Source organism: Salvelinus sp. IW2-2015, linkage group LG33 (genome assembly GCF_002910315.2).
Source record: "Salvelinus sp. IW2-2015 linkage group LG33, ASM291031v2, whole genome shotgun sequence".
Classification (NCBI taxonomy): Eukaryota; Metazoa; Chordata; class Actinopteri; order Salmoniformes; family Salmonidae; genus Salvelinus; species Salvelinus sp. IW2-2015.
In genome coordinates this window covers 19,160,635-19,175,540 of record NC_036872.1, presented here as the reverse complement: position 1 = coordinate 19,175,540, position 14,906 = coordinate 19,160,635, and the positions used below count along the sequence as shown (strand labels likewise).

The following is a 14,906-nucleotide window of genomic DNA, read 5'->3' as shown; positions in this document are numbered from 1 at the left end:
ATCACCGAATAAAAGGAATATGTACGCTCACCACGCTCCGCTTTGGTCTAGTTCTTTCGACGGCCGTGACAGTCAGAGCAGTCATTTGGTTCTTGGTCACCTCCCTGACCAAGGTCCTTCTTGCACAGTTGCTCAGTTTGGTCGGACCAGCTCTAGGCAGAGTCTGGGTAGTTCCATATTTTTTCCATTTCCCAATGATGGAGACCACTGTGCTCTTGGAAACTTTTAACACTCTAGGAATTGTTTTATACCCTTGCCCCGATATACAGTACCAGTCAAAAGTTTTTCTTTATTTTTACTATTTTCTACATTGTAGAATAATAGTGAAGACATCAAAACTATGAAATAACACATATGGAATCATGTAGTAACCAAAAAAGTTTTCAACAAATCAAAATATATTTTATATTTGGGCCTCCAGGGTGGCGCAGTGGTCTAAGGCAGGCACTGCATCGCAGTGCTAGCTGTGCCACCAGAGACTCTGGGTTCAAGCGTCATCCGGGTTAGGGAGGGTTTGGCCGGCAGGCATATCCTTGTCTCATCGCGCACTAGTGACTCCCGTGGTGGGCCGGGTGCAGTGCACGCTGACCAGGTTGCTAGGTGTACGGTGTTTCCTCTGACACATTGGTGCGGCTGGCTTCTGGGTTGGATGCGCGCTGTGTTAAGAAGCGGTGCGGCTGGGTTGGGTTGTGTTTCGGAGGACGCACGGCTCTCGACCTTCGCCTCTCCCGAGTCCGTACGGGAGTTGTAGCGATGAGACAAGACAGTAACTACTAACAATTGGATACCATGAAAAAGGGGGTAAATCCCCCAAAAAATTGTTGAGATTCTTCAAAGTAGAAGATTTTGATATGTTTAACGCTTTTTTTGGTTACTACATGATTCCATATGTGTTATTTCATAGTTTTGATGTCTTCACAATTGTTCTACAATGTAGAAAATAGTTTTAAAAATAATGAAAATCCCTTGAATGAGTAGGTGTGTCCAAACTTGTGACTGGTACTGTGTGCCTCATCACAATTCTATCTTGGAGATCTACAGACAGTTCTTTGGACTTCATGGTATAGTTTCTGCTCTGACATGCACTGTCAACTGTGGGACCTTTATAATGACAGGTGTGTTTCTTTCTAAATCATGTCTAAACAATTGAATTGGCCGCAAGTAGACTGTAATCAAGTTGTAGTGAGGATGATCAAAGGAAATCGGATGCTCCTGAGCTCAATTTGGAGTGTCATAGCAAAGGGGTGTGAATATGTATGTAAATTAGACATTTCTGTATTTAATTTTCAATACATTTGCAAACATTTCCAAAAACATGTTTACACTTTGTCATTATGGGGTATTGTGTGTAGATGGGTGAGAAAAAAAATATTTAATCAATTTTGAATTCAGGCTGTAACACAACAATATGTGGAATAGGTAAATGGGTATGAATACTTTCTGAACGCACTGTACATACATATATTACACATAGCCTCTTAGAAAATTCACAAATCAACCTGATTGGAGGTACACAACATAATCCCCGCCTCTTGTCATGAGCTGTTACCGAGAACCACATACCAGAGTTTTTACAGTGTTATTAGCAATTGAGTTTTCTCAGTAGTTTCCATTAGACTTAAAATATGTCAGCTTGACTAAGTTTGTAGGTGCAACAGTTTTTATTAAATGTATAACTTAACATGCACATTTACGTCCTTTAAGAACCAATGATGTGCCAATCCCTCAGCTATAGTTATAACAGGCAATATCTGCTCTGCTCCATTCAGAATCACTAGAAGCTGCAGACAAGGCGATCCAATTTCCGCTTTGCTATTCTTATTATCCATGGAACCCCTGGCCCAGGCAATTCATCAATCGAAGGATAAAACACTAATTTCTGATCACTTCATCTCATTATACGCAGACAATATTTTACTATATCTAGACAATGCATCTCAATCGCTCCCAAACGCATTGAAGGTCATAGATAAATTAATCTGATAAATTAAAATGACGAAATTAATCTAACCAAATCAGCCCTACTGCCACTCAAGACCCCGATGGAGGATGGAGTTTAAATATTTGGGAGTAGATATATTTCCTTCCTAAGATAAAACGATTGCCAGAAACTTTAACAGCACACTCAAATCAATTCGTTCCGACCTCAGTACATGGAATAATATCCCAGTTGGTTTAACTGGCAGAATATCTACTGTCAAAATGTATATATTGCCACGGCAAAATTCCTATAGTTCAGTGCTTCCCATGAATCTCCCTTCTGGCTATTGGAATAAAATTCATTGTGCGGTTTCAAAATGTATATAGAAATGTAAACAATCGCAGAGAAAATGAACAAATTTATAGAGGGAAAGACATAAGATCCATACCAAACTTTAAATTGTATTTCCAGGCAATAGCATTTCATCCTAAATCTCTATGTTTGTCCTGTACAACCACGGTCCTTCCGCATGGTGCTGAAATTCATACTTTTAATAAAAACCATTGATTACAACCCCCAACTTTTTTTCGAATTTGTGTTGCTCAACTCAGCTCGAATACACTTGTTCCAATTGGACCTCAGCTTGCGTAGTACGTCAAGGCCAGTACGTCTCCAGTTCAGCAACACAAATTAGGGAAAAGTCAGTAGTTGTATTTGATCAAATGTGTTATTAAAAGTATGAAGTTCAGCACCACGCGGAAGGACCGCAGTTGTACAGGACAAAACATAGGTACTGTTAAGAATTTTCAGAATTAAAATATTTATCTACTGATGGTGACTCAATGTTGTTGCTAGCAAATCACACGACCAATTATCAAAACTCAACTCTGCCTTGAAATAAGAGAACGGAGTTGAGCATTCCTCAGCTATTTAGAAGGGAACACTTTAGTGTAACTTTTGCATTGTTTATATCATCCCAGATCTGCGGGTGGATTTAATGATTTGGCTGGAGTAGGCTGTGAGCTGGGCTGCAGTGCCTACTCAGGGCATGGAGCTGAGCTGAGCAGAGCTGGGTTCTGTTCAGTTTTGTACTAGGATTTGTCTCAGATCAGCCTTGGGACACAAACATAGTCGGAGACAGACAGATAGAGACAGACAGATAGAGACAGACAGATAGAGACAGACAGACAGAGACAGACAGACAGGCAGGCCAGGAAACAGCTCTGTCTCTACAGGCTACACATAGACAGGGGAGAGGCTGCTGTCACTGGAAACCTATTGGTGAAATATTGTTTCTCTTTATTATACTATTGGTTTTGGGTAATGGACATTTGTTTTGCCCCCCCCACACACACACATACACACAAAATCCATTTCTTAAATGTTCCCAAACATTGTAGAGTGTCAGTATCAGATATGGCTGTGGCCACATGATCTGTGCCTTTCACTGCTGTTAAATCACACTTCAACCACCATGTGACTGACTGGCTATCTGGGAGCAGTGGGAACAAACTGGTGGAAGAGGAGGAATTCTACTCGAGGGCTCCACACTATTGAAAGGCCCAGATGTCGACAAATAGGCCATGGCAGATTCAGGGTGGTAGTACACGTACTGTATGTCATTATAGCAAAACTGTGAAAAATAACATGGAGAGTCTGGATTATTTATGGCTATCCTTTTATGATGCTATAAAGTAAGTCCATTATGTAGGCTAGCTCTCTCTCCCTCTCGAAGCTCTTTCAACGGAATCTAATAGAAATCCCTTTACTCTACACTTGTGCGCAGACGATACCCACTGCAAACCAAAACCATTTGTGTGAATAGAAAACAATGGCATGCTCTTGAGAAATGCAACCGATGAGTGTGTACTGTATCATGTGCGTTTATGTCAAATGTATAATCCAATTAACAAGTACAGGAAACACAGTCATCGCTCTATTATGGGAATACAAAGGAGAGTGGTGCCATGTACTCTGAAAACTGCTCATGTGAAAAAAAATGCAAGTGGCGTTAAATGAGTGTGTCTGGTAATGTGTTTGTTTGCAGCCCCATGCTGTGAAGCTAGACTGCAGTAGTGACTTCTCACTTTCAATTCAATTTCAATTTAAGGGCTTTATTGACATAGGAAACACATGTTTACATTGCCAAAGCAAGTAAACAGATAAATAAACAATACAAAATATACAGTAAACATTACACTCACAAAAGTTCCAAAAGAATAAAGACATTTCAAATGCCATATTATGTCTATATACAGTGTTGTAATGATGTGCAAATAGTTAAAGTACAAAAGGGAAAATAAATCAACATAAATATAGGTTGTATTTACAATGTTTTTTGTTTTTCACTGGTTGTCCTTTTCTTGTGGCAACAGGTCACAAATCTTGCTGCTGTGATTGCATACTGTGGTATTTCACCCAATAGCTATGGGAGTTTATCAAAATTGGGTTTGTTTTGAAATTCTTTGTGGGTCTGTGTAATCTGAGGGAAATATGTGTCTCTAATAGTCATACATTTGTCAGGAGGTTAGGAAGTGCAGCTCAGTTTCCACCTTTTTGTGGGCAGTGAGCACATAGCCTGTCTTCTCTTGAGAGCCAGGTCTGCCTTTGGCGGCCTTTCTCAATAGCAAGGCTATGCTCACTGAGTCTGTACATAGTCAAAGATGTCTTACATTTTGGGTCAGTCACAGTGATCAGGTATTCTGCCACTGTGTACTCTCTGATTAGGGCCAAATAGCATTCTAGTTCGCTCAGTGTTTTTGTAAATTCTTTCCAATGTGTCAAGTAATCATGTTTTCTCATGATTTGATTGGGTCTATCTCTCTCTCTCTCTCTTTCCTTCCCTCTCCCTCTCCTCTCTACAGGCATACTTCCGACAGGGTGTTGCCCTTCAGTACCTTGGTCGCCATGCCGACGCGTTGGCCGCCTTCGCCTCGGGGCTGGCCCAAGACCCCAAGAGCCTGCAGCTACTGGTTGGCATGGTGGAGGCTGCCATGAAGTCCCCACTACGAGGTAACACTTACTATCTCTCTCTGTTTTCCTATCTGCCTTTCTAACGGTCTAAATGTCGCTAATCTTCATCCTCGTCAGTCAATTAATGTGTCAGTGTGACTCTAGCTGTCTGTCAGAGTGACTACTGTATGTCTTTACACTGTATATCTGTAATCACTTGTCTGTCTGTCTGTCTGTCTGTCTGTCTGTCTGTCTGTCTGTCTGTCTGTCTGTCTGTCTGTCTGTCTGTCTGTCTGTCTGTCTGTCTGTCTGTCTGTCTGTCTGTCTGTCTGTCTGTCTGTCTGTCTGTCTGTCTGTCTGTCTGTCTGTGTCTGTCTGTCTGTCTGTCTGTCTGTCTCAGTGTATGTGTGACTGATTATCGGTCAGGCTGATCAGAAAGATACTTATTTATCATAATAAACATCCAACAATACAGGCCACGTCCCGTGTGGCTCAGTTGGTAGAGCATGGCGCTTGCAACGCCAGGGTTGTGGGTTCATTTCCCACGGGGGGACCAGGATGAATATGTATGAACTTTCCAATTTGTAAGTCGCTCTGGATAAGGGCGTCTGCTAAATGACTTAAATGTAAATGTAAAATGTTGTCTGCCCTTGATGAAGCCTATTTTCCAACGCCAAGTAGCTTAATATCCAGGCCTTTCAGTAAACTCTGTGACTTCCCTGCTCCATGATGTGTGAGAGAGATCAGAGAGAGAGGATCCACATGTCTGTGTTCTGTTCTGTTCAGAGAGGAGTCATTGTGTTTTAGGCTGCATGGAGCACCTCTGTCAATCCCTGTTAGCGAAAGGCTGTATCTGAATACATGGAAAAAACAAGCACTGAGTGAAAAACCCATCTGAGGTACATTGATTACATAAACCTTGTCACTGGAAGCCTAACAGCAAAAGGACTTGAGAGTGGGCCCAACACTAAACACTGTGGACCTGACTAGGCCTCTCTCTCAGTAGAATAGGAGAAGCTCTTGGCCCAGGCTTTTTAATCTCTTAATTGTTTACCACGTTTCCCATGGTGCCAGGGAGGGAAGCAGCTAGCGACGGAGGGGGGAGCCAGTCCAAGGTTTGTTAGGGGGGGCTAGGTCGGGGGATTAAGAGCAATGATCCTCTCAGAGGGGCTCCTGGCATAGGGGGAAGATAATCAGCGTTACGCCAGCAAACAGGGAGGATAATCACTGTTGTGCAGCCAAAACCCTGTGATAAGGAAAAGGTAGGAAAGCGTTGCTTTCTCTCGCTGAAGTCGAAGATGGCGTGTTGCTGCCAGCCCGTCTTATCGTCCGTGTAACACACCCCTCCCAGGATTACCTGGGGATTACCAAACCCACTCATTTCATTTTCCCCTCGCTTGGAGTTTGGTGTCGCTAGGGTCTTACTAAACTTTTGCCCCAGCTAGTTAAATACAGAGTTGAAGTGTAATGAAGAAGATGAACAGAACAGAACCGTGTGGATCCACTCTCTCTGATCTCTCACATACTGATGATATACATCCAACTTGTATTAGTCAAGTAGCTACTTGTTGTTTTCAGGACAACACATACATCTGTTTAGTCTTCAAATTCACTTTAATGTTTTTCTTTACATGTTTAGTCATTGGGCATAGCGAGACAGATAAAGGTGTGCTCATTCAAACAGTGAACAAAGCACAGAAATAATGAAAGTAAGAAAACATATTCAAGTCCTTTGTCTTCAAGGAGACAAAAAGTGTGTATAAAATTCCCCTGAAGCATACTATCACCACTGTTTGTGTTTACTTTACTTTAGTATAACAATATTACATTCTCACATTGTCACTGTGGCTTTGCCAAACACTTTTCCCCACACGACACAACACAGACGTTAGTTCCCTCTCTCTTCCTCGTATAGATCTGAAAGATTTTCCATGAGTCCAGAATTCTACTGTACTCTATGCCTTTGTGTTTCCCACAACAAAGAGCTTTCAAAGGAGGGGAAACTGCTCTCAGAACCCTCTATATCCCCGACTCTCTTCTCTGCCGCCTATGATCATTATGTCAGCTTCGAACTCCTCAGATATCAAGGTTTTGATGCATCTTTTTTTCCTGCGGTGAATATCGCTGAGTGAAATGAAATGAGAGAAATTAAGCCCAATCAGTAGTCAGTGTTGAGAGTAAATGGGCTTGGTTCTCTTCTGTTCTGTTTGTCCCGAAAACTTGGGCCGCAGGTAGTCTAGTGTTTAGAGTGTTGGGCCAGTAACCGAAAGGTTGCTAGTTTGAATCCCCGAGCTGACAAGATTAAACATCTGTTGATGTGCGTTTGAGCAAGGCACTTAACCCTAATTGCTCCAGGGTCGCCGTTGATAATGGTTGACCCTGGCCATGACCCCAATCTCCGAGGGAGTCTCAGGGAGAGTTGGGATATGCAAAAAAACACATTTCAGATTCACACATGCGTATAATACACACTTGTGCATGTGTGAAATAGGACAAATATAAGAACCCACAAAATGATTATTATTATTATCTTGGACCAGCTCTGAAGTTCTCTGACTGAGCTCTTAGGGTTGGAGGAGAGACAATGTCCCCATAATAAACAATGTCCCCATAATAAACAATGTCACCATAATGATCATGATGATGAGAAAATATAGTACTTTTAGTATGTTCTTTTTAGTATGTATGGAGATGCAGAAAAACAGACGTAGGATACAGGAGGACTTTAGCCCTCTCAGCAGTCAGCTCTCTGCCTCTTCACAGTCACAGACCCAAAGAAGAGAATGGCTTGTGAAATGGGAAGGTAAAATGAGTCATGGTTGTATTTAAAGGCAGGGGGAAACAGAATGTACGCTACATGGGTTTGTAATGGTCACCAACCTCCCAGGGCCTCCCCTTTATGAAACCAAGCCTGAGAGCAGGAGAAGGAACTATATATGAATGTACTGTACCTGTTTATGTACTCGTGGATGATATTTACTCTATGTTTGTAAAAGGATTGGTAATAATAGTACATGGGACTTTTCAATGGACTTTTCAATGAAACTAAACCGAGATATCAAAACAAGACAATGCCAGTCTAACAGCAGGAAGTAACAAAAACATGAAACAAAGGGAAGGGGAGGAGCTTAAAGAAGAGGAAAGAATGTGATGTGTCAGTGTATGAGTGAGCGAGCAGGTGTTGTGTGTATGTGTGTGTGTGTGTGTGTGGGAGAGTGTCTGTGGGGAGGGGCTTAGAGGTAGGCCAAGGTGAAGAGGTTGGGCTTTAGGAGGGACTGAAAGATGGTGATGATTTCAGAGTCACGGATGGCTGGAGGGAAGGAGTTCCAGAGCCTTGGATCATCCCTGGAGAAGGTCCTGTCGCTGAAACTCTGGAGCTTGGACTTGGGAAAGAGAGAGAATAAGACCGTGACAGAGAGAGGGAAAAAGAGAAAGACGGAGAGAGAGAAAGAGAGACAGAGAGAGAGATAGCAATGTTTGATTTATGACACTACTCTGTGTATCACTTTGAATACAATTACCAGCTATGAATGGATATAATATGCACAGTGTTTCTGCTAGTGTTACATTCTACCAACCGCTGGAACACAAGTGATGCACTTGAAATAGCATCATCAATTATATTTTTGAATGCTTGTGTGAAGACTATAGACGTGTATCATTTTGTGTGTGTGTGGTGAATATTAGTTTCAGTCTGGGTGGCTTGGTACTATCACCAGACTATTCAGATAATGTTAATGTGTATTTTGTTGTTTGTAAGTGTTTGTCTGAATCAATGAGTGTCATGGTCTTTAAGTGCATGGGCATGACTGATACAGTAGCAGGCATACAGTACATCTGACTGCAGGCACGATCTGCCTTGTACAGGTAGGTACATCACAGAAAAACCTCTGTGGGGGAGGAGTTGACCTAATTAACTGCAACTCTGCTAAAAATATTTGCAGAAGGGGCACAGGTATATTTCATATTCCCCTTCATGTTCACACACTTGCACTCACATATACAGTACACACACTCACACATACAGTACACACACGCAGGCAGGCACGCGCACACACACATACACACACAGGATGTCACCCCTGTCCCGTCCCCCTCCCTGTCAGCCTCCCAATTTGCTGCCTGGCTGTCTGGCGGGCTGGCTGGCAGGCTGGCTGGCGGGTAATGTCAGTAATCTGGAGGGGCTGTGGATCCCAAACCTTGCGTTGCCCACCGTTGATTTATAGTATTGTGTGCATTTTCAGCCTTCCCAAAGGTCACCTTGTGTGTCTCCTCTCCGCTCTGCATTCCTCTGCCTCTCTCCCCTGTGTGTTACAGCAGCATGTTCACCATCACTCTTAACACTCACCGGCCCTCAAAACCCACTCAGGCTTTTCTTTTCTCTCTCAAACTGCAACATCGAATGAAAAAATGAAGAGAACATAGAAATATAATTTCACTGTGCTGCTTTCTATATAGTGGTCTTTGAAATTGCCCTGTATTAAATTGCCCATAATAGTGGTACCTGTGAATGGTGTATTCATTTGCTTGTCTTGTTGTCAGTGAAATCCATGTTCTAAAGCAATCACTCAGACAAGCTCAGCTCATTTAGCCAACAAAAGACACACTGATTGCTCTCCCTGAAACACAGTAGATGTGACAGTCATGGAATTTTGGATGACGGTTATTGGTCAGCCAAAATATATTAGACACACATTTTCTTCTCTCCTCCGCTCCTGACTGCATGTGCTTCTGCTGCAGGGAGGGGGCGTTGCCTGGGCAACTAAAGACTCATCTGCTACAACACTTGCTTGATTCAGCAAGGCGCAATAAAGTTTCATCATGTTGTAAAGAGTCCATGTTACCACTGAAACGGACTCAACTGCACGAATGCCCAGCCGTCCTGTCTTCAGTCAGCTGTTCGCTACACACAGAAGAAAAAAACGAATACAGTCGAAGTCGGAAGTTTACATACACTTAGGTTGGAGTCATTAAAACTTGTTTTTCAACCACTCCACAAATTTCTTGTTAATAAACTTTAGTTTTGGCAAGTTAGGACATCTACTTTGTGCATGACACAAGTCATTTTTCCAACAATTGTTTACAGACAGATTATTTCACTTATAATTCACTGTGTCACAATTCCAGTGGGTCAGAAGTGTACATACACTAAGTTGACTGTGCCTTTAAACAGCTTGGAAAATTACAGAAAATGATGTCATGGCTTTAGAAGCTTTTGATAGGCTAATTGACTTCATTTGAGTCAAGTGGATGTGGATGTATTTCAAGGCCTACTTCCAAACTCATTGCCTCTTTGCTTGACATCATGGGAAAATCAAAAGGAATCAGCCAAGACCTCAGAAAAAAATTGTAGACCTCCACAAATCTGGTTCATCCTTGGGAGCAATTTCCAAACGCCTGAAGGTACCACGTTAATCTGTACAAACAATAGTATGCAAGTATAAACACCATGCGACCATGCAGCCGTCATACCGCTCAGGACGGAGACGCGCTCTGTCTCCTAGAGATGAACGTACTTTGGTGCGAAAAGTGCAAATCAATCCCAGAACAACAGCAAAGGACCTTGTGAAGATGCTGGAGGAAACAGGTACAAATATCTTTATCCACAGTAAAACGAGTCCTATATCAACATAACCTGAAAGGCCGCTCAGCAAGGAAGAAGCCACTGCTCCAAAACCGCCATAAAAAAAGACAGACTATGGTTTGCAACTGCATATGGGGACGAAGATTGTACTTTTTGGAGAAATGTCYTCTGGTCTGATGAAACAAAAATAGAACTGTTTGGCCATAATGACCATCGTTATGTTTGGAGGAAAAAGGGGGAGGCTTGCAAGCCGAAGAACACCATCCCAACCGTGAAGCATGGGGGTGGCAGCATCATGTTGTGGGGATGCTTTGCTGCAGGAGGGACTGGTGCACTTCACAAAATAGATGGCATCATGAGGGAGGAAAATGATGTGGATATATTGAAGCAACATCTCAAGACATCAGTCAGGAAGTTAAAGCTTGGTCGCAAATGGGTCTTCCAAATGGACAATGACCCCAAGCATACTGCCAAAGTTGTGGCAAAATGGCTTAAGGACAACAAGGTCAAGGTATTGGAGTGGCCATCACAAAGCCCTGACCTCAATCCTATAGAACATTTGTGKGCAGAACWGAAAAAGTGTRTGCGAGSAARGAGGCCWACAAACCTGAYTCAGTTACACCAGMTCTGTCAGGAGGAWTGGGMCAAAATTCACCCAACTTATTGTGGGAAGCTTGTGGAAGGCCACCCAAAACATTTGACCCAAGTTAAACAATTTAAAGTCAATGCTACCAAATACTAATTGAGTGTATGTAAACTTCTGACCAACTTGGAATGTGATGAAAGAAATAAAAGCTGAAATAAATCATTCTCTCTACTATTATTCTGACATTTCACATTCTTAAAATAAAGTGCTGATCCTAACTGACCTAAGACGGGGAATGTTTACTATGATTAAATGTCAGGAATTGTGAAACCTGAGTTTAAATGTATTTGGCTAAGGTGTATGTAAACTTCTGACTTCAACTGTATATATGCAGTACCAGTCACAAGTTTGGACACACCTACTCATTCAAGGGTTTTTCTTTATTTTACCATTTCTTACATTGTAGAATAATAGTGAAGACATCAAAACTAGGAATAACACATACGGAATCATATTGTAACCAAAAAAGTGTTAAACAATTATTTATTTTTTTGAATCTTCAAAGTAGCCACCCTTCGCATTGATATCAGCTTTGCACGCTCTTGGCATTCTCACGTATGCTGAGCACTTGTTGGCTGCTTTTCCTTCACTCTGCGGTCCAACTCATCCCAAACCATCTCAATTCAAATCAAATCAAATTTGTCACATGCGCCGAATACAACAGGTGTAGACCTTACCGTGAAACGCTTACTTACAAGCCCTTAACCAACAATGTAGTTCAAGATAGAGTTAATAACATAAAGTAAAAATGACAAGGTAACACAATAAATTCACATAACAATAATGAGGCTATATACAGGGGGTACCGGTACCGAGTCAATGTGCAGGGGTACAGGTTAATCAAGGTCATTTGTAAAGTGACTATGCATAGATAATAAACAGCGAGTAGCAGCTGTGTAAAAACAAAAAAGGGGGGATTCACTGTAAATAGTCCAGGTGGTCATTTGATTAGTTTAGTTGTTCAGCAGCCCCATGGCTTGGGGTAGAATCTGTTAAGGAGCCTTTTGGTCCTAGACATGGCATTCCAGTACTGCTTGCCGTGCAGTAGCAGAGAGAACAGTCTATGACTTTGGAGACTGAAGTCTTTGACAATGTTTTGGGCCTTCTTCTGACACCACCTAGTATATAGGTCCTGGATGTCAGGAAGCTTGGCCCCAGTGATGTACTGAGCCATACGCACTACCCTCTGTAGCACCTTCCAGTCAGATGCTGAGCAGTTGCCATACGAGTCTTCCGGTCAGATGCTGAGCAGTTGCCATACCAGGTGGTAATACAACCGGTCAGGATGCTCTCAATGGTGCAGCTGTAGAACTTTTTGAGGATCTGGGGACCCATGCCAAATCTTTTCAGTCTCCTGAGGGGGAAAGGTGTTGTCGTGCCTTTTTCACAACAGCCTTGGTGTGTTTGGACCATGATAGTTTGTTGGTGATGTGGACACCAAGGAACTTGAAACTCTTGACCCGCTCCACTTCAATCCCGTCTATGCTAATGGGGACCTTTTCGGCCCTTCTTTTCCTATAGTTCACGATCAGCTCCTTTGTCTTGCTCACGTTGAGAGAGAGGTTATTGTCCTGGCACCACACTGCCAGGTCTCTGACCTCCTCCCTATAGGCTGTCTCATCATTGTCGATGATCAAGCCTACCACTGTTGTGTCATGAGAAAACTTAATGATGGTGTTGGAGTCATGTTTGGCCACGCAGTGGTTGGTGAACAGGGAGTACAGGAGGGAACTAAGCACACACCCCTGAGGGGTCCCAGTGTTGAGGATCAGCGTGGCAGATGTGTTGTTACCTACCTTTACCACCTGGGGGTGGCCCGTCAGGAAGTCAAGGATCCAGTTGCAGAGGAAGGTGTTTAGTCCCAGGGTCCTTAACTTAGTGATGAGCTTTGTGGGCACTATGGTGTTGAACGCTGAGCTGTAGTCAATGAACAGCATTCTCACATAGGTGTTCCTTTTGTCCAGTGTGGNTGAGCTTTGTGGGCACTATGGTGTTGAACGCTGAGCTGTAGTCAATGAACAGCATTCTCACATAGGTGTTCCTTTTGTCCAGTGTGGAGTGCGATTGAGATTGCGTCATCTGTGGATCTGTTGGGGAGGAATGCGAATTGGAGTGGGTCTAGGGTTTCTGGGATAATGGTGTTGATGTGAGCCATGACCAGCCTTTCAAAGCACTTCATGGTTACCAACGAGAGTGCTACAGGCGGTAATCATTTTGGCAGGTTACCTTCGCTATCTTGGGCACAGGAACAATGGTGGTCTGTTTGAATCATGTAGGTATTACAGACTCAGCCAGGGAGAGGTTGAAAGTCAGTGAAGACACTTGGCAACTGGTCTGCGCATGCTTTGAGTACACGTCCTGGAAATCCGTCTGGTCCCGCGGCTTTGTGAATGTTGACCTGTTTAAAGGTCTTGCTCACATCGGCTATGGAGAGCGTGAGCACACAGTCGTCCGGAACAGCTGGTGCTCTCATGCATGCTTCAGTGTTTCTCGCCTCAAAGCGAGCATAAAAGGCATGTAGCTCGTGTAGTAGGCTCACGTCACTGGGCAGTTTCCTTTTGTAGTCCGTAATAGTTTTCAAGCCCAGCCACATCTGAAGAGTGTCAGAGCCGGTGTAGTAGCATTCAATCTTAGTCCTGTATTGACGCTTTGCCTGTTTGATGGTTCGTCTGAGGGCATAGTGGGATTTCTTACAAGCATCCGGAATAGTGTCCCGCTCCTTTAATGCTGTAGCTCTAGCCTTTAGCTCGGTGCGGATGTTGCCTGTAATTCATGGCTTCTGGTTGGGAAATGTATGTATGGTCCCTGTGGGGATGACATCATCGATGCACTTATTGATGAAGCCGGTGTTGACTGAGGTGGTATACTCCTCAATGCCATTGGATGAATCCCGGAACATATTCTAGTCTGTGCTAGCAAAACAGTCCTGAAGCGTAGCATGCGCTTCATCTGACCACTTCTGTATTGAGCGAGTCACTTGTACTTCCTGCTTCAGTTTTTGCTTATAAGCATTAATCAGGTTGAATTGGGTTGAGGTCAGGTGATTTTGGAGGCCAGGGCATCTGATGCAGCACTCCATCACTCTCCTTCTTGGTTAAATACCCGACCTCAACCCAATTGAGATGGTTTGGGATGAGTTGGACTAAAGAGTGAAGGAAAAGCAGCCAACAATTGCTAAGCATATGTGGGAACTCCTTCAAGACTGTTGGAAAAGCATTCCAAGTGAAGCTGGTTGACAGAATGCCAAGAGTGTACAAAGCTGTCCTCAAGGCAAAGGGAGGCTACTTTGAAGAATCTCAAATATTAAATATATTTTGAATTGTTTAACACTTTTTTGGTTACTACATGTATCCATCTGTGTTATTTCATAGTTTTGATGTCGTCACTATTATTCTACAATGTAGAAAATCGTAAAAATAAAGAAAAACCCTTGAATGAGTTGTTGTGTCAAAACTTTTGACTGGTGCTGTATATCAAAACAGTTATGACGGTTATATTATTTTCATGATGCTCTTCATCCGTAATCGTTGGTTACACGATTATACAGTAATTGTGTCAGACTTAACTAGATGCACTGAGGACTGGGATGAGTTTATATGGAACTATTAAGATTTTCCATCTTACAAGATATTCTGGTGAACCAATCAACATGACTAGTGTACAGTAATTTACCTAAGCAGCATACAGTCATTGTTCGTGAGCTGCAGTATGGAGAACCTTGTGTATTCAATGAAACTGAAAGGAATACAAAAAAGCTATCTGAATGAGTCCAGTAGCCCCCATCATGACCATCCCTAACCCCC

General features: G+C 42.8%; 1 protein-coding gene and 1 long non-coding RNA gene across 2 annotated transcripts in view; one reads left to right on the top strand and one right to left on the bottom strand.

Annotated features, from left to right (window-relative positions):
- The window catches only part of LOC139023596 (uncharacterized), a 581,371-nt gene that overhangs the window by 421,125 nt on the left and 145,340 nt on the right, over positions 1–14,906 (bottom strand). The window lies entirely within an intron of this gene.
- Positions 1–14,906, top strand: part of LOC111958148 (tetratricopeptide repeat protein 28-like) — a 247,033-nt gene that overhangs the window by 114,861 nt on the left and 117,266 nt on the right. The window contains 1 exon segment of the mRNA XM_023979335.3: positions 4,786–4,933. Coding sequence (XP_023835103.2) covers positions 4,786–4,933 — 148 coding nt within the window.